This window comes from Micrasema longulum, unplaced genomic scaffold (genome assembly GCF_059751315.1).
Source record: "Micrasema longulum isolate JH-2025_06_02 unplaced genomic scaffold, ASM5975131v1 h1tg001491l, whole genome shotgun sequence".
Classification (NCBI taxonomy): domain Eukaryota; kingdom Metazoa; phylum Arthropoda; class Insecta; order Trichoptera; family Brachycentridae; genus Micrasema; species Micrasema longulum.
The window spans coordinates 430,256-456,833 of record NW_028278675.1 but is presented as its reverse complement, the minus strand read 5'-3'; the positions used below and the strand labels follow the sequence as shown (position 1 = coordinate 456,833).

At 32.2% G+C, this 26,578-nt stretch overlaps 2 protein-coding genes across 3 annotated transcripts in view; one reads left to right on the top strand and one right to left on the bottom strand.

The window, feature by feature from the left end:
• Window positions 1-16,973, top strand: part of twin (CCR4-NOT transcription complex subunit 6-like twin) — a 486,185-nt gene extending 469,212 nt beyond the window's left edge. The window contains exons 5-11 of the mRNA XM_088236008.1: window positions 3,506-3,663; window positions 5,385-5,539; window positions 6,192-6,343; window positions 7,585-7,827; window positions 10,106-10,283; window positions 14,604-14,743; window positions 14,933-16,973. Coding sequence (XP_088092134.1) covers window positions 3,506-3,663; window positions 5,385-5,539; window positions 6,192-6,343; window positions 7,585-7,827; window positions 10,106-10,283; window positions 14,604-14,743; window positions 14,933-15,009 — 1,103 coding nt within the window. The 3' untranslated portion in view covers window positions 15,010-16,973. The remainder of the gene's footprint in view (window positions 1-3,505; window positions 3,664-5,384; window positions 5,540-6,191; window positions 6,344-7,584; window positions 7,828-10,105; window positions 10,284-14,603; window positions 14,744-14,932) is intronic.
• Window positions 16,974-22,604: 5,631 nt separating this feature from the next.
• On the bottom strand, window positions 22,605-25,879 carry mRpS24 (mitochondrial ribosomal protein S24). 2 transcript variants are annotated; one of them, XM_088236010.1, is made up of 3 exons: window positions 25,821-25,879; window positions 25,330-25,522; window positions 22,605-22,944 (listed from the first exon to the last, which is right to left on the bottom strand). In XM_088236010.1, the coding sequence occupies exons 2-3, from the start codon at window positions 25,517-25,519 to the stop codon at window positions 22,655-22,657; spliced, it is 480 nt and encodes a 159-aa protein (XP_088092136.1). In that variant the 5' UTR covers window positions 25,520-25,522; window positions 25,821-25,879; the 3' UTR covers window positions 22,605-22,654. The 2 variants fall into 2 exon arrangements, with proteins under 2 accessions (XP_088092136.1, XP_088092135.1); XM_088236009.1 differs by having other exon boundaries at window positions 25,689-25,862.
• Window positions 25,880-26,578: the final 699 nt, after the last annotated feature.

Sequence of the window (26,578 nt, the reverse complement as noted above, 5' to 3'; positions counted from 1 at the left end):
ATCCTATAAATCTTACCTAATAATAATAATTCTCACGGAATACACCCTTCTCCCGCCGTGTATAGTGTATATGTATAGGCATAATATCTGCCCACTACATTACGGACTACAAGAATATTTGCATAACAAATTGTTTTATTTTGATCTTATTTATTATTATTAGTTCAAATTCGTGGAAATAAACAAGATATGGATATTTTTATAGCGGTCATTTATCAGTGCTGTTAGCGTATATGGCCATTTTCTTATGCTTTACCAGTGTATGGAATTCTCAGACTTTGCATCTGAGCATGTTTTATTTCACCGAGTGAACAAATATCTATATCTTTTAAAAAAATAGTGTCGGTTTTTACAGCAGGCACGGTACCTAATGTTTAGCTTGGATTAAAATATGTGTTATTATTATAAAATCTATTATGCGCCAAGATGACTGAAAATACTATATTAAAGTAAAAAACCACATCTTTGTCATCCAAAAATTTTATATATTTTTATTTTCATATTTTGAAACAGATGCGCGAGGCAAGTAATTTATTTTATTATTGCGCAAATTAATACATATTTGTTTTTTATGCTGTATTGTTCATAAATCAAAAATAATTCATCATCTTCATGTCTTAGTTTTACTCATTTTTAAAAATATACAATAAAGAAAATATATATATATATTGTATATATATATATATATTGTAGTGTATAAAAAATCATATAAAAATAGCTTATTTTTTATATATTTAAATATTTTTCGTTTTAATTAGATAACGTTCGTTTTAATATTAGCACGTTATACCTCTCGTATTCTTCAAGGAGCCTTAATTTTTTGCCTTTTAAATGTATACCGACACATAGGATATGCCTTTGCGGATTTTTTTTGTCTAATAGTGTATTTTGTATAATACATAATAAATATGTAACATTTATTGTAAAAAGCAAACAAAAAACATTAAAATAATAACATGTTTACAAAAAAAAAATTAGAAGAAAGGAACAAAAATTAAGTAACTGAATAGTAAAAACGAAGACAAAATTTTAAAGATGTATTAATAAATATTTATAGGTCGATGCAAATTTATGTTTATGTAATAATTTTAATTTGTAGTATTCTTTAATAATGTACATGCTTCCACTTTCCATTATGTTGTATCCCAACTCAACACAGGGCTCTTGGCCTCATAAAGTTAGGGATACGTTTTTTTTGTAATATGTAGCTTTACATGAATAAATAAATAAATATAATAAATTAAGTATTAAAAAAAAAAATTAAACTTAGAAACCAAACAATAAATTAATTTAGTGCTGGGTGATGCACACCTTAGAGTAATAATAAAATGAGCAGGAGTTGCATTAAATATCAAAGCAATATTTTCAAAATATATTAATTTTTACAACTACACCAATTTGTTTTTTTTTACCATGTTATTTTTTCCTTACACCTCCCGTAGTTATTATGTTTGATTCTATTCTTTAGTACAAATAAATCATTCACTTTTACATATTTTTTAATAAAAATAGTTTACTTTTTCGCTATTTCACTGGAGTATTTAAAAAATATCATTTACCTTGCTTTGGATTTTCATGATATAAATCTGTGTTTTTCCTCTATATTACCAAAAAAACATAATAGAATAATCACATTATAAATTATTGTTAATTTGTTATTATTCACAAATCACTTTTTATATACCTAATTTGCATCTTTTTACGAATACATATTTTGTGTGTATGTATGTTTGTATAATCCATATTATAAATTACATGCTTATAATTTTACGGCTAAGAAAATATCAAATTATATTCCTTTATGATTCTTGTGTATATCAGCCACCTGCAAGGATGTCTCCTTTTTACAACATGTCCAATCAACATATTCAATAGTTTATTTAAATCTCAATTCATCCTAATTGTTTCGGTGACTCATTCGTAGAAGTCCTTAAACATTATATTAATTTAAGTCCTTCCTGTTATTGACATGCTCATAAAATTAGATTTCATTAAAACTATTTTTTATCTAACAAGTATTTATTTAATTAATTATTTTGACAATACGTCAAAATAATTAAATAAGATTGTGAAAAATATTAATCATGCTGATCATTCTGAGCAAATGGTGACTGAACAAATTAAATTAGTCCTGTGATGACCGAGGAACAGTTTTTCATTATTCCTGGTGTGGGAATGCTAAGAGAAATTTCCTCTAAGATTTCAGGGACATCAAGAATACAGGTTATGAAGATACAGACCATTCTTTTATTTCGGTTACCTACAGTAAATACCAGACTCTGCTTTCTTGCTAGAAATAAAATCGTTATTAGGTCAGGACTTATAGATTAGTCAAATAATTCAAATTGATATAAATTAAATAAATAAATTATTCAATGAATGATTTAGATTTATACTTATGCATTACAATGATCCATCCCGAATTTTTTATAAAGACTAGTGTCTTTCTTTGGTTTCGCATATTCATTATCAATTTTTGAATATTAATTTTGTGAACATTTAATATTTCTTTAAAATCAAACCGCGAAAATAACAAAACTCACTGCAGTATTATCATTTGTGATCAATCAATCAAATACACATGGTCAGTACATTCATTAGATTTCCTGTATGACCGTGAAGGAATCCCGCTTCGAAAGGAAGAAGAATGTAGTAATACAAACAAAATAAACAACGACAGAAAACCTCTATTCATATAACAAACATTCAAAGAATGTATCCAATACAACGCACACTCAAACAACTAAAGAAAAACAAATTGTATTCCAAAGTGTGTGTACATCAAATTTTCAAGACAATACTTGCAAAACCCTAACACAGATCCTAACATGAGCCCTTTGAACTAACTCAAAATTCCCTTTTGTCAAAATACCATCAAACCTTCCCAAAACCCTCTGTGATATAATTCACCACTGTAATTGGGCCTCCTGGCCTGTTGTGCAAAAAAATAATAAAAAAACAATACTAAAAAATAATAAAAATAATGGTAATAAAAAATAAAAAATATATATATAAAAAACCCTCATAGGGAAATATCACATCACGTTTCAGAAAAATTAGTTGTATTTTCAAAATCAATATCTATATTGTGGAGAATTGTTTTCATACATAACTTTTAAAAAATTTGTCCCTAGAAAAACGCGACATGTTTGGTAATTGTAATGTCAAAAATAGTGACGATGTTCTATTGAGAAAAATTAATGATAAAATTCAAAATAAACATGAATCGTGATGTAATAAGAGCGTGGCAATGACTGTTTTCGCCGGAATACAAAATTATAAATTTAAAATATTTTTTATATTTTATTTGAATAAGAAGTTAAAAATTTTCAAAAATTTATAGACCCTTATTACTTTAAAATTGTAAAAAAAAGGTGATATTTCCCTATTGTCCTTATACCGACAGTGGTCCCAACAACCTCTCTCGAGCTACTCTGCTATTTAGTTACTTAGTTATACATACTTATGCATGAAAGCAATTAAAGGAAATGCGTGTTTGTTGCAGGTATTTTCACTGTGATGTGTTACAACGTCCTGTGCGACAAGTACGCGACCCGGCAGATGTACGGCTACTGCCCGAGCTGGGCGCTGGAATGGGAGTACCGCAAGAAGGGGATCTTGGACGAGATCCGCCACTACGCGGCCGACATCATCAGCCTGCAGGTTCGTTTTCGTGTCCTGCCATGTTTTATAATACCCGCATCTTAACCGGCTTTGCTCCTTCCGTCTCTGCTGTGGATTGCCAGATATTTCTACAGAGAAAGGAATATGTAAATACAGCCCCATGGTGTAATGGCCATACGCTTGCCTCACTCACTCAAGGTTGCAGGTCCGATTCGCTGCGAGATCGCAGCAATAAAATGTGATAAAATAAATAAAACAACTTTGTTTTAACCACTTATTTTACAAAGTTGTCGTCATGACCCGTAATTAATTAATTAATTAATCTATTGCATATGCATACATACATTTTTTCCGAGTAATCTATATTTTAAAGCATTTTATAGCATTAGTATTTAGTGGCTTCAGGTTAGTATAGTTTCCATCTAACATGCCTAGTCTGTTCTAAGGAGATTTTCTTTGTAAATTAAAGGTAGTTTTTATATCAATATAGAAAGGCAGTGGTGGTAAATGTTATCACTACTACATATTTCATATATAATTGACTGCTGTAGGCATTGAAGAATAAAATGATAAGACGGTTATCTATACATGGATGAGAATCTAGGAGGAGTGACTGTGAAAATTCTATGAAAAATGTTGTGTAACCTGACTTAAATGTCCAATTATAGAGCTCTAAGTGGGTTGATTGTTTACAGTAATTATACATTAATTTATAATATTCAGCATTTTAATGCTCATTGGTTTAGGTGCTCACAATGAGCATTTATTTGCTTATTCAGGAACCCATTGTTATTCTCATAAATATCAATATTATGTATAAAAGAAACAAACAACAAGAGTAGTTGACATTTTTGCTCTTGTGATAAAACAAATGTTTAATATTCAAATCACACTTGACATTGAAAAGCTGCAATGTATGAGATACTTCCCTGGAATTACTCGTTTAACGACTCCCTACGAATATCCAATTGCCACGCGGTCCATCTTCATAAATGTCAGTGTCCTTTTGATGTTTGTTTTTTTACAAATTTATTCCTTAGGTGTGTCCTGGTTTACTAACAAGGCGGCGCACAGTGAAGGATAAAATCGTGTGTTCCCAGAATTTTATTCTTATCCATTTTTATTATCTTTTCAATGTCGAGAATAATTTGTGTTGTTGATACGAGGTGTCTGTCCGATATATTAGAAGGCATAATACGAAAGGATAAATGAAAATGAAATTAAAGATGTATAATCAGTATTTAAATAACTAATTATTAGTTTAATTTTCAACGTAACTAATGCTGACAGAAACATAACCGGTTTTTTTGACAATAACTAATCTGAACAATTTATTTAAGCGCATTACATTTTTTAAAACTTTCTCGAAGGCTGAAATGTGTGAAAAATGAGTTAAACGCTTCTGTTTAGAATTTTGAAACACATACTTTTTTATTAAAAAAATGTATTTGAAGCACTAGCTTTGTGATTATTATTTTTTATTTATTCATAGAAATACACATATATTACAAAAATAAATAAATAACGTATCCCTAACTCTATGAGACCAAGGGCCTTGTTTCGAGTGTTATGCCATACTGAAAAGTGGAAGCATGCACAAACAGCAAAAATGTAAATTAAAAATGATTACCTATGTAATTAAAGCGACTATGTGCTCTCTTACCGAGGGGTAATTTTATTCTAAATTAAACCTCGATAAGGGAAGGGAGCACGTTGTAGCTCCGAAACTGATCGATAATGATTATTTCTTTATTTTGCAGGAAGTTGAGACAGACCAGTTTTACAATTTTTTCTTACCGGAATTAAAGCAAGATGGATACGATGGCATTTTTTCTCCCAAATCAAGAGCAAAAACGATGGCGGAGAACGAGAGAAAATATGTGGATGGCTGTGCAATTTTTTTTCGATCCGCAAAGTGAGTGTTTAGCATCATTTTTCCACTACTACTACAATTACTTCACGCCATTTCTCCGTAGGGGCAGGCAGAGAGAGTGGACTACCACACACGTCTATCCTGGCATACATTTCATACATCTTGTCAAATATACCCTTCGGTTCTGCCTGCTTTTGACAAGACCAGACTTAAGATTTTGGTTTATCTGATCATGCTACATTTTCCTCGGTCGTCCTCGTCCCACCTTACCGTTCATTCTCGCCGGATATACCTGTTTTACCATTCTTTCGTCATCCATTGACCGTTGATCCGTTCTACATGACCAGACCCTTTCTTAATCTTATCAGAGTGTAACATTAATTTGATGTTTTACAAAGTGTATCATATCATCCGCATCAATCAATGTTATTTATCTTTGATTAATTTAATCGATAGAAAGTATCTAAACTACTAAATTACATACCAAAAATTTGTCTTTAATGAGAATATGTAATATTTATTTAGTTGTCTTAAAAAAAGCTTCATCCTCTTATTTTTAATGTTCTGCAGTGATGAATTTCATATGCATATATTTATTTTATAAGAAAAAAATCTTATTTAATTTTGTACAGTACGAATTGAGTTTTTCTATTCCGTGATAATCAGTAATACATTTTTGCAATTTTTTTCTTAGGTTTGCATTAATAAAGGAACACCTGATAGAGTTCAACCAGTTGGCGATGGCGAATTCAGAAGGATCGGACAATATGCTTAATAGGGTTATGCCAAAGGACAATATTGGGTTAGCGGCACTGCTTAAAACTAAGGAAGCGGCATGGGAAAATGGTAAGAAAATCTCGAGCTTTATTAATCCTCGTACTGATAATATTAAGTTTAATCAGTTTTGAGAGCACGATATCTAAACTCTGCAATCAAAATTTGTTCATCCATATTTATATAATTTCCATATTTTTTTCTAAAATGTTTGTACCCAGTCAGTGACTACACACCATTAATAATAACACTAAAAATAAAAATAAATTATACTACGTAAAAATGATTTTTTCTATGATTTAACCCTCGTCGACTGTTCTTACACAATGTTTGAATATTTATCAATTAAAATATTTTTGTTTTGTTTATTGAATTAACAGTAGTGTACAAAAATAGGTATATGCAAGTTATATTGGAAAAAAAATCTGCTTATCCTCTACTCTCAATAACCCAATTTCACCAGAGATGAAGAACATTTTAGAGAAGTATATATCGTTGGGTTTTTGGAACAAATTGGTAACTTTTGTTCGACTAGTCGTGAGATCTGATTTGAAAAGTGCTACTGCTTAAAAGGAATACAAACATAATGCATATGTGTATGGGTAATTTATAAAATTAGTGTGTAAGTGAATAGTAATTAAGAGTAAGCTGATAGAATTAAGTACAATGTACAGCGCCCTTGAAGTGATTATTCACAAAAACGGCGTTATAAAAATTGTCAAAATTTATTATTATTATTATTATCTTGCACTTAATGTTAAAAGCTCATCCCAAAGTTGAATATTATAAAATATTATTTTTCGCATCTATAAAATACGAAATATTTTATTTACTTCGTAAACAAAGATTATTTGATGCCAGTTATGAAGACATCTCATTTTTTGAAAATTTGTAGTTACCAACTTGTTCCAGAAACCCGACAATATGGAAGTTTACATATTTACAGGGCTTATGAACTGTCATTGGCTGGTTTAAGTGGCCAATTTACACACTGTGTAACATTGACATTTTGCCTATGTTGGAACATTCATATTTCTTCAATCCTTCTTTCTGTTGATTTTCATGAAGAAACCCCTAGGGGATAAAATCCAGTCTTTGTCTACAATCGTTTGAACAAACTCAAAGTGTTGTTAACCCCATCCTTTATATTGTTGAAATTTTGTCAATACAAAAAATATTTTCCTCAATTTTTTGCGCTGCGCTATGTTAACAGTGTAAAAACAGTATCCGGTGTATAAATCACCGTGAGAGATACTATTGATAGATTTTCCATATTGTAGATGAGTAAGAATGAACGTAAATTGTGATTTCAGGCTTACCAACAGAGCCCAACCACGTAGGGCAGCCACTCCTGGTGTGTACGGCGCACATCCACTGGGACCCGGAATACTGCGACGTGAAGCTCATCCAGACCATGATGCTGAGCAACGAGCTCAAGAGTATCCTGGACGAGGCCGTACAGCTCACGAGGGCCAGTAAAGCTGGCTCCTCTCACGAGCCGGGACCCGCTGTGCAGCTGCTGCTCTGCGGAGACTTCAACTCCCTCCCGGACAGTGGTGAGTATATCTTTACCGACACTTCTCCTACTCCCCGAATCATCCAACGCGAGGGTGAATGCTTTTATATTGCTAATCTCATCCGAGCCGAGGTCCTTTAATTACCGGACTGTTAGGTAGATGCTGAGGGCTTTAGCATCCTCAGGTTTAACAAGTAGTCTCCTGAAGATAATACTTATTTTTTTATATAAAGTATCACATTCACGTATAATGTCTAGGTGTTTCATGGTCTGCACTGCAGAACCTACATCTAGAGCTTCAGGAAAGTTAATTCTAGCAAGGTGTTTATTCAATCTGCAGCGCTCTGTAAGGTCTCTAATAATAACCCTCACTTGGTTTCAAACCTATGCGAGTAACCCTTTAGTAGTCCTTCCCATGGTGGTGACCAGGTGCTTTTCAAGTGTTAAGTTCATTACTTCTTCTTATCTTTCCTCTCCCCGATGGAGTTTGTAAATCATCGCATCATTCTCACTTTGTTGGCAGCTGCCCCGAACAAGGACTGAGTGCTGCAATAGAACCAGTCACGCAAGTTCTTTAGTCGAGAGTTGCGCCTTCTACCTGCACTGCGTCTTCCTTCAATCCTTCCCTGCAGAATGACTTTTAAAATGTTATATTTTTCGCCTCTCATTCTCATTCAGTTCATTACAAGGAACAAATTCGGGCAGCGTGCAGTAGGGCTTCGGGTCTATTGAGGCCGTCTCAGCTCCCAGCCTTGCCAATTCGTCAGCTGCCTCATATCTGTTGATGTTTATGTGTCCGGGTATCCGAATCAATGTTGTGCTGTTGCACTCACCGACACTAAATACTGCCTGTAGGCATCGCAAAGTTTATTTAGAATTGATGTCTACCGAGCTCGGGGCTTTTAGAGAATAAAAATTCCATCTAAGATAGTAAAAAATATTTTCTTACACTGTAAGCCCAAAATTTCATGTGCACAGGCAAAGATAACATAGAGTTCAGTTTGGAAGGCAGTGGGATAGAACCCAAGGCTAAAATAAAACCTTTTAGCAGGTCAAATTCTATGTATTCCTGCCCCTACTTATCAATCTTTCTTTTAGCCATCAGTGCACCACACATTGTCTCTTCCTCTGTAAGGTAGGGGGTTATCGGGCAGTCATCATTCCCTATCAGGTGTAAGCACCTTATTGGCACTTGCAACACTGGACACATGAATCTTCAGGTGCCAGGCCTGCCAACACAGAAACGTAACACGGTGTTAACGACTGGAAACCCAAACCATTCACTCTCCGACCACCATTGATTCCGGTCGCCTTCAAAATGACATTGCCACTCATAATATTTAACGTTAATAGACATTTCATTTTTCAAAAATTTACATGGCTAGGTTCCAACAATATTGTTCGGTATTCATTCGTTGTATTTTATTTGATTATATGTCGATTAAGTTGTAAATATAACTTTAGACAAAACATGCAAGTTGAAATCTTTTATTTTATACACGCCACCTTAGATTAAAACATTGGTAAAATAATAATTCTTCACAACGAGGAAGTTCAGCGGTTTTTAAAAAAAAAATTATTTGTTAATAGACTGTTAAACTAAGTCAAAAAAAAATTTTTTAAATTTTTATATGTCGTATTATCGGCGCTACGATTTTTCAAAGTTTTGTATTTCTGAAAGAACTCCGCGTGTAACGTCAGAGGTTCATTTCCGCTTATTCTCATTCAGTTCTTCCTATTGGTCCAGAAGCGACAAGCAGACCGGAAATCTTCCATAGCTCTCAGATCATAGGTTGATTCACATGAACCTGTGACGTCATTTAAAGTAGTGCGTTTTTATCAAAATGTTTTTTATTATTTTTTCTGTACATTTTCAAGAAACTTTGTGTTACAATTTCATGCTCTAATTTTTACCCCGCGTAAAACATTTTTTGTATCCAATTTCCCGTAGGGCTGAAGTTCCTCATTATAACCATACGAAACAGATTCCACTACAACCTTAAAGTGCTTTTGGGTGCTTAATTGCGTAGGCATTACATCTGATGGCATTGCCGAAAATGGTGGTACTAATTCAAATTCCTCGTGGTTTATGATTTACAATTGATATTCCTCGACTCCGTCGCAAAACAACCATGTGACCTGAAGTTTTTAATATTTGAATGTGAATGGTTTTTTAGTAGAAAATTTTGACCAATCTCTTCTTTTGACCAGTCTGTTTTTCGGTTGGCTGGAAGATATTGCTTTTAGCAATAAGTCCGCCAAAGTACTTATTTCTTTGTACTTGAAGTTTTAAATAAATACTCAATATTTGTTTTTAGGTGTGATAGAATTCCTGTCATCGGGGAGAGTTCCCTCAGACCACCGAGACTTCAAGGAGTTGGGGTACGCCAGCAGCCTCCAGCGCATCTCGGGCACAGAGAGACCCAACGAGTTCACCCACCCCTTCAAGCTAGCGTCTGCCTATAGTGAAGACATAATGCCTTACACCAATTACACGTAAGAATATGTAGTAAACCTGATTAATTAAAATTGTAAAATTTCCTTCCTTGATAAAAGCAGGTAATTATATACTATTAAGCGTGTTGTCCAGGTGTTTTTTAAAATTTATGTAATAATTTTTATGTTTAGTATTCTTTAATAATATGCATGCTTCCACTTTCCATTATGTCACATTCCAACACAGGGCTCTTGGCCTCATAGAGTTAGGGATACTTTATTATTTTTTTGTAACATGTATATTAGGGTGTCCCAGACTATAAGGGCAATTTTTTTTTTTACAGATTGAGACACCCATACCCTCTTATTTTGTTCCATTTGACCTTAATAACTGAAATAATAAATATGATTGAAATCGGATAGCGATAACCCGTGCCGTCTTGATGTCAAACTTTGAATATAAAAGTTTGTATGGAAACCATAGGGGAATATTTTAACTTAATATTTATTTTGTAAATAAAACAATGATTCTTTGATTATTGTATCATATTTATTATGTATTATACATATAATTATGTTATATAATTTTTAGGCTTGATTATTGTTCCTTAGTTTTGAGTGCAAATATGTAGTTTAAAAAATATCAAACCTTATATGTTTATATTATAAATTTGTAAAAGGCAATTATGCCGTGTATGTTAATAAAAATAAAAAAATTAAAAAATTAAAAATAAAAATATTAATTATTTAAAGGACATTATTAATTAAATTTTCTTTTTAAGGTTTGTTTTTTACAGTCAGGATATACTTTTCTGTGTTCTTGTACGCAACGTAATAAATATTGTTTTTGTTCCTCGTCCACTGTGATTAAGCCATGAAAGTCTTCCATCAACTTAACAGCTCTTTCAGCCGTATCATTAACTGCTTTCAGTGACTGCACCTTCATTTTAGCGTGTTGAAACGAAGCATTAGCGGGCCACGAAGTAGGACACTCCATGAGAAAACTGTCATCAATTTTGAGTTGCCTGAAAAAGAATCTGCTGTTCATGGAAACAAAGTCATCGATGTTTTTTTCGAAAAGAGGCCCGCTCAGTTCTTCTCTCGATGGAATGTAGCGTTTATTGTAGACCGATGGATTTTCTTTGGCCAAATTAGCAACTATTTTTACCTTACTTTCTTGGTTAATATCATCATCAAATAGAGAGAAGATAGACACTTTGTCTGCTAAATACCACAAATGCTGGCAAAACTTCTGTATAGCCGCTTTTGATATAGTTTTGTCGACCATTTCGTATGCCTTCACAGCCTTCAAAAAGCACAAGTCTTGGTAGGGCGCTTTTACTGCTAAAGTGCATTGCAGCCAAGGCTTGACATAGGATGTCGCGATAAACAGGCAGACATCTAATAGAGCTGTTTTGTCTTTATTTGACATTTTGAATTGAGAGCTAAACAACAATATTTTTAATGAATAAATAGCTCTCGCCATCCATCTTGCTTGGTGCATGGCACCTGGGGGCCGAATTTTAAATTCATTAACTTTATCTCCGCCAATAAATATTATGCAGAGCTCTATTAACTCTCGATAGTCATCTCTTACAATTTCTTTGGACAATTCAGTTCTGTAATACTCTAAAAGTTCATCAATTTTAGAATCGTTCAGACATAATAGCGTTTCTTTGTGGCTTTGTATCTTCTCTACATTGATGTTTTCCAGTTTGATCGAAAAATTTTGAATAAAGGAATATCGGGACTTGTAGTGATTTGGCTGATTTTGACCTCGAACACAGCTTTTAGTACCAATTCATAGATGTGATGGCGGCAAGCTAAAATCAATATTTCTCTGTTCAATTTCTGTTCGAGAAGCACACATGCACCATTAATTCGGCCTGTGTTAGAAGCAGTAGTATCACAACAGAGGATCTGTGCTTTATCTTCAAGATTCCAGTCAACAATAGCATTCCAAACTGCGTGTGCCTGTTCGCTTCCCGATGAGTTTTCTAATTTTGGCACAGCAATAAGTTGTTCTTTACTATCGTATGAAATAACAATTGGTAGACGTTCCTCTTTAGATTTGCGTACATCTAAAGCCGGCAACAGTTTTCCATCCCAGTGGACAGTTACAGTATCTGGTACATCATTTTGAAAATTAAGTTTTATAGCTTCTGCGCGCTGTTTTTGCTTTTCTGTACGAATTCTTTGGATGGAGGACTTGCTTATAGGAAATTCGTCAGTGTTGTGGCCAAGTGCTTCAATAGTTGCTTCAATAATAAAGACAGAATCTCTCATACTTAACTGACACCTGTCTAATGCCGCCACCAGTTTCGGAGTAACGAAATTTTTCTTCCCAGAAGTTTTAATAGTATTGGGCTCCTGGATATTTCTAAGACTCGCCTTTTCCTTCTTTTCTGTCAATTTTTTGTCCACTCCAGCTAAATGACCGGGTCGTCCTGGCTCTCTCTGCTTTTGTAAGAAAATCTTATCTTTATTAATTGAAGCGCATCGGCATGTGCAATATCAAACAATTTTTTTGTATTTGTAACAAACTCTTGTCGACGCTGCTCAAACACATCTTGAGTTTTGTTTGCATCTTTTTGCAAATTTCTCTAATCTTGGTATAAGGCTACAAGTTTCTTAACACAGTTAGGTAAAGATTTAGTCGGTATACGTGCCTTTTCCCAATAAATAATGCACTCACGAATAGTAAGATTTGCACTTTCATTGACGCTTAAATTGACTTTGCGAATATTATAAAATAAAACCGCCAGCACTTGTCCATTAGAGGGAAGTTTAGAACCTGTAATTTGATGTTTTATATCCCCAACCAAAAATATTTCCTTTTTAGAACTGCGTAACTCCACAGACATGTTGACACAACGAAAACAATGCGTTCACTAATAAAAACAAACACGATATAACAAGCACATTAACACTTAGTTCGCGCGCGCCGTACTATGTAAGTCTGACTAGTTCCGATGCAAGTCGGCACGGGTTGCCGTGATTCAATTTACATGAAATTTTATTTATAAGTGTTTTGACATCATTCAAACAAAATTAGAGGGTATGCATTGAAAAATAAAACTTTAATTTTTCTGGGACACCCTAATGTATATGTATGCATTATCATTATTTTTTTAAATAAATAAAATTACAAAACCAAATATCTTTTTAAATGTACTAGTAGTCAATAAATTAGTTCTGAAAGTCAATATTATGTATCTTTTTTGGGTGATACCGTGTATGTTGGATTTGATCCGACGTTTCGGCTACCATTGCAGGAGCAGTTTTCCCTGAAGATGGCTCCTGCAATGGTAGCCGAAACGTCGGATCAAATCCAACATACACGGTATCACCCAAAAAAGATACATAATATTGATAACAGTGACCGTGAAAACCTTCGCACCTATTTAGTTCTGACAGTATCCAATTATCGAGTTTTAAGCTATCTCAAATATTTTTCTATTCAACAAACTCTTGTTTCTCTGTTAAAACCTTTTTCTAGAAATGCAAAAAAATCCTGTTTGGTTAATTTTATATTATTTGACTTCAGTTGGTTGTAGTAAATAGCCCTTTATTATTAATTTTTATCTTTAAATGCAACATTTGACATAAATATAATTGAGTTGTTCTACTGACATTTTATTATTATTATTTATTTATTATTAGCGATAGAATTTTAATAAATCAGCAGATAGAATTTAAAAACTCACCCTTATTAGCCCCCTTAGTTAAACCCTGTACATTGTAATAAAACAATAAATATTTTTCATAACATAGAATATCCTCTTAAAGTACACCGCCAATACATGTTTCGATCATTTGTCTCACTCTGTTCCATTGCAATATTGCGTATTGTATTTTTTTCAACTTATTTTTAAATGTACCTACACTTAAGATAATATTTAGTTTTATATAAATTATCCATACACTGTATAATATTCACCAGTCTGAAGATGCCCATTAGAGGGTGAAAGCGCTAATTGGTCAAAATAAATAAGTGGAAATGTACCAAGTATTTTTTAAATCAATAACTTATATGTAAATATAAGTTATTACATCATTACAATATTTATCTTTGTCTTTGAGAACGTCATGAGAGAGATCTTCATTGAGAACGACAATATTATAATTGCATGGGAAAAGTCGCAACATATTAATATTGTATCCATCTACCTCAGTGACATTAAGTATGTTTTATTTCAGTCGGTTGTTCGTCATGAATAAAGAGCTATTATTGTTTAATATCTACATCATTGGTTATGGTTGTTGGCTTGCGAGTATTATTTAATTTTATGCAGTAACATTTATTTCCAAAGTATTTGAACTGTGCCACTTTCAGTATTGTCTAGTTTATAATTTTCACCCTGTTTTTATGCATTTCAGATTTGACTTTAAGGGGATTATAGACTATATCTTCTACTCTAAGCAAAGCATGACTCCTCTGGGACTCCTAGGACCTCTGTCAGCCGACTGGTTCCGGGAACACAAGATCGTTGGCTGTCCCCACCCGCACATTCCCTCAGGTAGAACTTAATTTATTGGCTATGCGGTTACATGAACCTGTGACGTTACAGAGCAGTCCGTGTTTATCAATATGTTCATACATTTTGGATAAACTTCATCGTACAAGTAAATGCTCTAGTTTCGATTGTAGATTGGACTACCTCATTGTGAACTCTGACGCGATAATGAGTAATGAAATAATTCCACAGATCACTTCCCGCTGCTGGTGGAGCTGGAGATGGCCCCGGGCAGCGTCCCTTCCAACGGTCTCATCTCCCGACGGTAGCACGTCCTCCCCCCACCGGCCGCACCGCGACAAGACAAGTCCTCCGGTTCCACAACTGTCGGTATGTCGCCCGCCCGCAGGAACTTCAACTCGAGAAATTAGTATTTGCGACGCATCCGATTTATTCAACATTTGATATACGTTTTTTAATATATCTATATTTTGAAATGTATTTTGACTCCGCATTTAATAGGTCTTTTAAACGTATACATTGTATGATTTGTATATATATATGTTTGTATTTGATTATGTATATTACTGTTGTATTACTATGTATGTTTTTCTATCCGTGTCCTCCTTTAAGTTTGTAACAACCGGACGCGAGACATTCGCTCATCACCGCCACTCTTTGTCGTATCTTGTACATAAACATGTTGATTTTTGATCGGAATTTCGAGTCTAAATGTAGCTTTATTTAGTTTAAAGTGTGTTTTAAATTGGAGATTTTACAAGCGTGTTTTAAATCAGTTTTTGTAGAAATGTTTATTAATTTTAGCAGTTCTTGAAATCTTGAATTGCAGGCGGATTACGATAAGTGTTAGTACTCTAGTATGGACCCCAAATAATATTTTATAAATGCCACCCGAAACGTAGCATATTTTTGTATAAATAAACATAGTAATATATGCAGTAATTGAAATGAATTTGATAAGGATTATTATAGTTACATTAAATGATAAGCTTGACAGTGGTGCGCGCATACTCGGTTTCTCTCTTTACTCCCTGTGCGGTGAATACTGTGATTGTGCTATTTGTGTTCTCTTTATGTTTTGTCTTTGTATCTAGAAACATGTTTTTTTACTCGAATCAATGATCCATTAAAAGAAATGTTTTTAAGAAGAACCTTAACAAATGTCACATTTTTTAAAGAGCGAAAGGCAAAGCATCGGATCCCTTTCTTAATTTTGTGTGCAAAAATCATTTTGTGCATGCGAAATCTCTATGAATTATTATTTTCACTAGGATTACTCGCATCGTAGTTTATTTTAATGTGTAAGATTTTTAGAATAGGCGATTTATTCACCTCTCATACAATTGTTCATCCATTTAGCATTTTACTTTTTTTTTTCATATGGGAGCAATGTTTATTTTTAATTTATTCCATACCATCATCACATCATATTTTATTTTTATACTTTATTGTACTCGAAGAGTTATTCAACTTACATCACACTCATCACTTGTTCTATTTCATCCATACTGTATTCTAGACTCGCCTCCATTTTCCTCATATTTATCACAATATTGGCATTATATTATTGTTTTTCCGATGCATACATTTATTCCGTTGAAAAAGATTATTTTAATTTTTACAAACTTATTAATAATCATACAATTTCTTTTTACTTTTAGTGTAGTACGTTTTTAAAGTAAATATTTCATTGCATTCACACGATGAAGTGGTCCAATGGAAATGGGGAAATAACTGCCGTCATTCACCTCGAGAGATTTTAACATTAATCAGTACATTCTTTAACAATTCTCACTAGCTTCCATTTTTAACTGTTTCTTCTGATACATAAATAAACAATTTATTTTACTAATTAAAGTTAAGAAAGTGTATTACGAAGCAGTCAACTGAAGGGGGGCCCCATTGGTACGACGGTACCCATTTTCAGCAATCGGTAATATAATTTTGTACCATTATAAAATAGCTTTGAAATGAATTACACAACAGCGAAAGTTCACCTTTCTCACGCTCATTTAGGTATTTATATCCAAGTTGATTAGATTCTCGTATCTAATGTAAGGTGTTTAGATAAGGAAATGTGCTGTACTGGCGGCAGCAATAAATGTATCAAATCCTGATTTGTTGTACAATTTCGGAAGACGTGGGAGAGTTAGGTGTTGTAACTAAATGTAGATGTGATATTTACTCGGGATAATGCTCTGAATAATTGTAGTCATTAATATCCGGCCAAAATATATTTACCACCAATATTTTGTGACACAAATTAACCAAATCAAAGTATTTTTACTAAAAAATAAATAAAAAAACAAAAAATTACGTGTTATTTCAACTGAAAGTAAATCAACGAGTTATTTAAAAACTTAATTATCGTAACAATTTAATATGTATTGTGTTATCTTTGTAGGTTATTATTGATAAATATCCTTCAATATTCATAAGAGTGAGGTTAATCTAAAATTGAACAACGGGTTTATTAAAATACTCCGTTCCTTTTTATAATTTGTTCATTGAATCCATTTGAGAATTCATAAAAATTCAGCGGCAAAAACTAAATTCGATCGTATTAAACGCTATCAATATGTTATTTGGTTTTCTCGAGTACTCTCGAAATACAAACCGGTGCCAAATGTTTCATTCTCATAGTAAAGAGACTTTATTATGAATTTCTACGTTAACTTAGCGTGAGAACATCTGTCTAGAGTTTATATACATTTCAATGTTAAAAATACATATTCTATTAAGAATTTGGCAATACCTAATTTTATGAAATTTTTACTATTTGTCTATCTATTATATTCTTGCATAATTATTATATAGCCTATCAGTTTTTATAACATAATATATCGGTTTATTTTCTTCATTGTGCAATAATTGAGATCTAGAGTAATAATTCCCATAAGCACAATTATTAAATTTCGGGTTTGCATATTCTGTCGCAATATTTGTCTTACAGTGTAATTTTATTTTCCGAAAAGATTAAGAAATCAAAGCTGTATCAATCTCTGTATATTTTGTATTGTATTATGTATCTTAGTGAATTTATTTCGTATAAAATATTTATAATATTACGTATGTAGAGGCTAAATAATCTCTTTTTATCAGTGAGTGTAAAAATGATAAAAAAGGATTTTATATATTTTCTCACAATTTTATACACTGCAAAAAGGCTGATTTTGGATTCAAACAATATTGTTACTCTTTCTTTTATCCTTATTCTCACTATTTGTCCACATGTTTAATAATTTCTGATCGCCGTTTAAGTACATTTGTGTGTTTAGTTGTTATTCTGACGGAGTGGATCATTTCGTCTTTATTAAAATCATCAGTCAGGAATTTAGTACAAATAATGCCGGTAAAAATAGTTTTTACACAACCTCCGTAATGAGTATTTTTGGAAACGATATGTTAGCTGATTAAATTTTTTATGTGTAAAAATAGATTTTAAAATTGTATTATAATTTTGACTATAATCAAATTGACTATGGAAATAATTGATCACTTTTGTGAATCTTTACTTTTGATTGAATTTTAGTAAAATCATCTACCTATATTTATTTATCTTACATTTCATACTGTAAATTTTCATCATGGTGATAAATGTTAAAATAAGTTTTGTGTAAATACCCCCTCTACTATCCCATAATGGATTACGTCGCATTGAAATAGATTATATTATGAAATACACAAATAAATATCTGATATTTTTGTAATCGTAAGAGAGTAATGAATGTTTCAAGAAATATGTATGTCACTGTGATGTATGCTAAAATACTATGTACATTTACAAAGATCATATCTCTGCATTTCGGCTATGTTCGCATATTTCCAATCATTTCACCTCCGTCTTTATTAATACACCCATTTATTCATTTATTCTTCAAATTAACAAAAAACCTTAGAAATGAAGAAATGTAAAATGAAATCTACCTTGATCAATTAAAACCAGTTTTTATAATTATTATTCTTCCCAATGATTATCGTTTCTTATTAAATAGTGTTTGTTATTATTGTAAATTAGTCAAACATGTGATTATGACTTTATTTCACATTTTAATATAAATATATATATATATATTTACCTAAATTATTAAAGATTCTTTTTAAATTTCTTCATAAAAAAGTTCGTTTTAAAAGTTGGGTGTTTATTTGGATTTAGAATAATAATTGGCTTTCTAATGTGTGATAAATTACAATAAATATTGTAAATTGCTAAGTGTTTACTATTATTGAAAGTGTTTTTAGATAGTTTCGAGTATCTGTCTGCTACTAAATTGTGTAGTAACTTTAATGTATGGACTTGTCCGGTTGAATATGGACTCTGCCTTTACGGAAGTCAATTAAATATCATTCACCCGTAAATTTCATTTCAAATTGTTGCAGTACTCAGGTACAGCACTGTTAATCTAAAGAAATGTTTTTCAGAATTGTAGCGCAACTTATTTTTCCATTTTAACTTAATAAAAAGAACACTCCGTAGGAATTAAAAATGTATTTCAAATACTAATTCATTAAAAATAGCTATATTTAACTAACTGTAATGTAACAAATGTAACTTTCATAAAAATACAGTTTTTTCGGGGTATGATATTGTAGATTGGCAGTACTGCACACGACTGACTATATGAGTGGGTTAAATGCAAAACCGTCACTGCGCATGATCAGTGTTTTTGGGAAGACCAACTAAACCAGCAGCAAATAGACTATTTCCTTTAAGTTCAATGTGCAACTTGTGAATGTGAACATTGAACTTAAAAGAAATAGTCATTTGGCTACTAATTTTGTTGATCTTTCCATAAATAATGATTGTGCACAGTGGCGGTTTTGCATTTAACCCCCTCATATGGGCCGATGGTTATCCCGAAACATGATATAAAGTCGGTTATAATTTGCATATTGTACACTCCATATGCGACCGCGGTGGTCAATGTTATTGCGATGGATGATATTTAGCTGCCTTCTAGCCAGAGCTTGTTAGGAAGATATTGTTTGTTGCGAATATTATGGCTCTTTAGAGAATGTGTTCCCCCTCCATGTGCATATCAATGTGTAACGAATGCAAGTTAATCGGCTGTCTACTGTGAAAACACTTAAATATTTGACGAAATTGTTGTGATTGATTTTGTGAATTTAAGATCAATGTCAGTATTGTGTTAGTCCAAAAAAACAAATTTTCCATCAATTGTAAATAATCGTTTTTTAATTATTATTATTATTGTAAGATCGTAAAACATTTCACCTGACCTCCTGTCGCATCCGACGCAACCGGTAACGCAAAGTGCATGCGCTCTTTTGGTTTATTTATTCAAATGGGATTTCGTGCGGAGTCGGAGTAAGGTAACGGCGTGATGTTCGATGATCGGAAGATCTAAGTGTTAGAACAATGTGCAGATTTAGGTTTCTAATTATTAATCATTGTGTCGTCAAATTTTGACAATTTTTGCACCAGATTAGGTAATACCTCAGAACCCTCAAATTGGCTAAATTCGCCGGTGACAATTGTTGTAAATGTGACACTCGATAGATCCAAATATGTTTTTAAAATGTGATACTGACGAATAAATGTAAAATTGAAAGATTAAAATTATAGTAATTGACGAAGCGGTTCGATTGTACCGACACATCCGGGATGAATTGGACGACGAAAGTCTCCTGCACAATTGTACTGTCAGAAGTATAGATATATGTATATTAGGATAAAATGAAGCTGTACAATGTTCAGAAGAGATTTCCTCCTTCGGACCCGAAAGATTTTGTGTGTTTATAATGAAATAAATTTATTAATTAAAATATCTGTTGCACGACGAATATAATATAAATAGTGAGGATTAAGTCTTTACGATTGGTCTTAGTTTTAAAATAAGTGGGAAATGTGCTTACTACATGTATAATGGTGGTGTATGGTGAGAGAAACGTCGATGGTTACTTCCGCGATCCAACACCTTCAGCTTTATGTGCTTAATATATTATGGTCTTGTTGTTCTGTTCGACTAGAAGATACGTACATTTCACTACCCTGACTTTACTTATTGGTACCAACGTTCCATAAGACAGATAAGTTTTCTTTAATGAAGGATCTCATGAAATATACAAATAAATCATTATTTATAAATATTTTTATAGCCAATTAAGTCATATTTCTTATCTGTTTTTTTCTTAAAACAATAGTGTATAATTAGGTATTATGTATCCTCCCCTTCTATGAAACTCTAATATGATCAAACTATTTCCAAAATTCTAAATAATTCAAATTCCACGTAAAATGCCTTTAGTCCTTTAATTTGACGCGAAAATATTGTAAAGAATAATCCTTCATAAAAGTTAATGAGATGTGTAGTTATAGACTTAGATGACCAGTTTCGCCTTACATTCTGTTTAACAAATAATATGTTTGTTGTTGATACTAATGTTACAGAATCAACCTTAAAAAAATAGTATTACGAATGTAGTAAGTATATTTTGGTAAAATAATGTAAACCAAAATGTTGAATTGTAATTCTTTCAAAATGCCACTTATGACGAAGAATCAGGAATATTATATCGAATAGGTTAATAAATTTACCTCCCGTAGCAAAATATCTGTGGATAAACTTACATGTGTGGAATGAAATTCTATTTTTGATAGGTTTATAAACAGACTGTTACGAATTCAAATGAAATATATTACGCTACTATATACCTTTATACGGGCACATAAATACGATATCAAGTTATTGTCCTCTGTCCTCGTTACGGCGGTTCGGGTTCGCACCGCTGACTCTTGAGATTTATGGTAATACTTTCCCGTTTTGTTTCCACGCACTGTTTCATAGTGAAAGATCATGTTTTGCACCAGATTCTACCCGTGTTGTATTTTCCGTTTTACATTTAAAGCAAAGATCTCAATGTAGGAACTGAATTATTTTGGAGACTTATATTTTAGATTTTACTATGATAAGATCATTGCACAAATCATATATTTTCCCGATTTGTAATTCACCTAGTGTTATTCTGGCTGCACAAAAGGTCGGTACATGCTTTAGATGGTCAATCTAAAAATTAATCAGGGTAATGTGTTCTCTATAATTTGGTTAATTAACTGTAGAATATTTTTACTGTAAAGTATAATTTTGTAATGTCACTCGTTTGTTTAGAATATCCGATCAGTTTAGGTAACGGAAGAAACATAAATCTTGTGAAATGTGAAAATGATAAAACCTGTAATATTTTATATTGTTTTGTAAGTCGACCAGACATCTCATTACCATTTTGGCCACTCAACTTAAAGATATTGTATATTTATATATTTGTATAACATCGGGCAACGCCAGGGTTACTCTTAAGACACAGTTCTCTATTGTTAATGACACTGAGATATAATACAGAATATAGTAGCTCAAAAATAAGACTGCACGATATTATTATATCCTGATCAAATATGGCGAGTTAGCGGGTGGAGAATATGCTTTACATCACTGTGATAAAGACAATATACACGAATACCTGAACACAAACCATATTAAATTTAATGAAAAAGTGATAAATAAATACTTACTATTCGTACTTTGTCTAAATCATCTATGTATATGTCTACCTTCTTTACCAAAAAGTACAAAATAATTCTACTCTTAACGGGTGTCTGGCCGGCGTTGATATGTTGCACCGCTTCCGTTTACCGAATAGAGTGAGTAAGAGGACGTGTTGTCGATCGCCACAAACTATCTGTGATTCCTGATTCCCGGTTCCCAGCACGTATGTTGGCTTCTGTTATTCTTCAACTCGAACCTGGTGCTTATTGTTTACCGTGTCTTTTACGTTGTCACAATAATTTCTTGTAGGGACTTATGCACTCTCTCGTGTCGACGTGTTTGTAACCATTGTGTACAATTACATCTCTCATATGAAAGGAAAAATAAAATAATATGGATGAATTTAACAAGCTCGTTTTATTCTATTCCGCTATCCTTGTTTTATAACCTAAATATACTTAAACACTACGTCCTTTGGATTCTCTACGGTCTGGAGTTCGAGAGTAACGGGACACTGCAGCCAGTTGGAGAGCAGTTCCTCGGTGTACCCGATCAGGAAGTACATTTTGCTAGGAGTGACGGATCTTTTGATGAGGGAAGCCACTCTGATGTGGTTGTGTTGCCGCTTGATGATTACTTCGGATAGAACCATACTGTGCCAAGTTCCGATCATAAACCTTCGGATAAATACATCTTCTACGGCTGTTTCTGAGCGCCGCAATCCTCCGGTCATATTGGCTGAAAATAAATCATTTTATTCATTCATTCATACAAAAACCCAACTTTGTTGCAATTATACCGCTGTTTTTAGTCATTAGTAACTTAAATAGTTTATTCATATATACAGTAAGAGCTTTTAAATATATATATTTATATAATATGGACGTAATATCATGGACAAGAATGTCATAATTTTATTGATTGAATCGGTATTCACATCGTAACGTCGTTGATGGGGAGAGTGCTCTCCTGAAACTATAGTTGTGTCCATTTTATTCAAATTTAAAAATGAACATTAAAAGTAAAACAAAACAGTAAAGATTTATACTTCATTCAAAAGAAAACTTTCTGCTCTAGAACATATTTTGTATTCATATTTTGTATTCATAGAATGTTACATGTACTATTTTATTTGATTACAAGCATTCAAAATGGAATGTCAAATAGACAAAAGTGAGCATTTTCAACACCTTCTCATGTTCGTGTTCAATCGAGGGAATAAAGAAGAATACATAATTGACTAATTTGTTGTAAAACAATGAAGGAGAATTATCGGAGTCAGTATTTAATAAGAACGCCTCTCTCGAAAACCACCATTAAAGTTAAATTGTAAAATGTTTACCTTAAGTATGGGTGTTAACGTAATTTGTATCCGTTTTTCCAAATAAAGAGAACAAATTATAACAAATTAGTTAAAATTGTATTCTCCTTTATTCTTTTGATTGAACGCGAACAGAATGAGGTGTCGAAAATGCTCACTTTCGTCTACTTGACATTCTATTTTGAAGGCATTTTGAAGGAATCAAATACAATAAAAATGTAACATAAAAGCGAACACAATATCTTTTAGAGCAGAAAATTTACTTCGAGTGACCTATATCCTATACCATTTTATTTTGATTTTGGTGTTCATTTTCAAATTTGAAAAAAGCTGTCACATCTTATTTCAACAAGGATTTGAATTATATTTTTATGGTATTTGTTACAATCAATATAGTGTAAAGTTTCCGCAAACCAAATTTTGTAAAATTTCCATTGAAAATAAACGTAAAAATGGCATTTTCCAATTAAAAAAGGATAAAAGCGCCATTTGTGAATAATTAGTTTCATATTTTCGTTTAGAATCACCTTAATTTTTCAGGAATATTAGCTAATACCTTCTGCCCCCCTTATAGTAATAATAATGTTCACCCTCGATCACAGAAGTGCTAAAAAAAAATATGTTTTTTTAAAAAGAAACAAGTATTTGCTTTCTTTTGATTTTCTTATATCTTATAATAAATACTGGTACTAATCAAATAAAATACAACTAAATAAAATTAAAGCTAGGGAAAAAAAAATAAAAATTACTACCTCAAGACAAGTTCCGGTCTATCTTAGTGATTTTTTAAATCTATAAAGACTTACACCAAAAAAGTCCAGATCTTGTTTCGAGTTTACAATACCACACAATCGGAACATTGGTGCATGCAAGCCATAGTTTGCACTGTGTTGATCAAGGAACAGCACATTATTATTATGGAACCAGCGGATTATAGCCATTTTCTTTTAGTCGTAAATAACCATGGTAGAAAATGGGAACCTAGCCGTGGTGAGCGAGGCTCAAACCTTAGAGCTCTGATCGGTGAGTCGGCGACACTACCACGGGACTACAATCCGTCTCGAAAATTTCATTCTGATATGTCAGCGTGTATTTAAAAAAATATTTTTGCATACTATGCATTTTATTTTAGGCAGCTTTTGTATTAAAGTTATATTTTTTTGAAAAATTTGTATAAATACGCATTTTTTAATATCAGAGAATGATTTAGTATAATAGGTAGACATTCCTCGGAACAAGACATACCATTAGATTATTAGATTAGACTTTCATGTTATTTTTTTTTATTTTTAAAAACAATCAATTATTGAAAATGATGTTTATGGTATTATTTTTTCATTTTTTTAATTTTAACGCCCTAGCTGGCTTTTACATTATAAAAAATACACTGATATGATAATTATAAACTACATAGGTATAGCGAGTATAAAATAAATTGATGCAATAATACAAATTCAAAGGAAAGAAATTGAAATAAATAAAACCATAAAAACAATAGGGACTCGAACACAAAATGGCTAAATGACCCATATAAATTATTATATTATTAATAAAAGTCTTTGTTTAAATTTGGATATTGAACAGCGAAAGACATCAATAGAGCTAAATTCAATGCCAAGTTTATGTAGTCTCTGAATAGGCTTTATTTTACCCGTATAATGAACAATAATGGGAAAATAAAGCTCCTGATCAGCTGCACCTCGCTTTTCAAAAATATTTAAAAGGAAACAATTTATTTTTCAAATGTATGGAGACAATTACTTTCATAAATTTATTATGGGATTAGTCATTATTCTACTTACACGTGTTCCATGAATTCCACGTTTTCCTGTGAGCAATAAAATGAGGAGGATTAGCCATTTCATAAGTAAGAGGTTTGTTACGTCTCGGTGTGATTCTGTACTTTCCTGAAGTTACACGGGAAACCACAGCGGTAGTGTGGATCGCACATCTCAATGGCTCTGCATAGTGAGAAATTATCTGGGATAGCATGGCCTGGAATATCGATGGTTTTTACATTAATCGATTTGCAGCTACTTCAACACAAAAGCCACAAAACGAAATTAAAGAGGAACTAATTGTTTGAGATAAGGTCCTCAAATGTACAATATTATTATTATACTGGTTTTTTTTTACTGAAATAAGTTATTCAAATGCTTACAGATTTTAAAAGTTGTAAGGCCATATTAAATATTTTGTAATAATTATTGTATCTTTAAATACGTAAAATTAAAATCGCATAAAACATAACCTAACAATTCAAGCTCATATGTCAAAATTATCATTCACTAACTTCTAACTTCACTTCAATCCAATATTACCTGTTGCCAACATTATATTTGAAACTAAATTGCCACTGGAAAAAATAATATTGTCTGTGCCCAAGTTGGTGATATTTTTAATGTGTACACGCGAGATCAGTGTAGAAGTGTAGATCAGCGTTCACATTATAATAATATCGTTTTATTTATTACAACGACTTGCGCTAAAAAAGGCATGACTTTTTTTTGTTATAAACATCCATTCTGTTTAGTCATGTTTTTTTATGTTTTTGATTATTGTCATCGGTTAGTTCAATCACTACTTTTTATTTTAATTAATTTCTCAATGTATTGAAGTTATAAGCTTTTAAGTTATAAGCGTGAAAGGTGTATAAATGAAAAAAAATAGAGTGGAAGGTATTTTTGTCCGTGTTTCTTACATTAAAATATTTTATTTAGTATTTACAAATAATTTTAGTGCACCAAAATATGTATTTTTTTTACAGACTAAAATATTTTTTTACTGTTTTTTCTGACTGTACACCTATAGAATACACCAGAAGGTGCATAGAATCAAGTTTGTACACACCGTACTCTGGCCAAAAGTCCTCCCCCTACCCGACATCCCGCTTGCGCGCATGCGTGAAGTGGCCCCGTAATGTTGCCAGACCGTGAACAATATACACAAACATAAGATAATTTTGTGTTATGGTGTATTTTACAACAATAAATATTTTACTGACTGCACTATAAAAAAGGTACTTTTATTAGGCAAACGTAAAAAAAATCA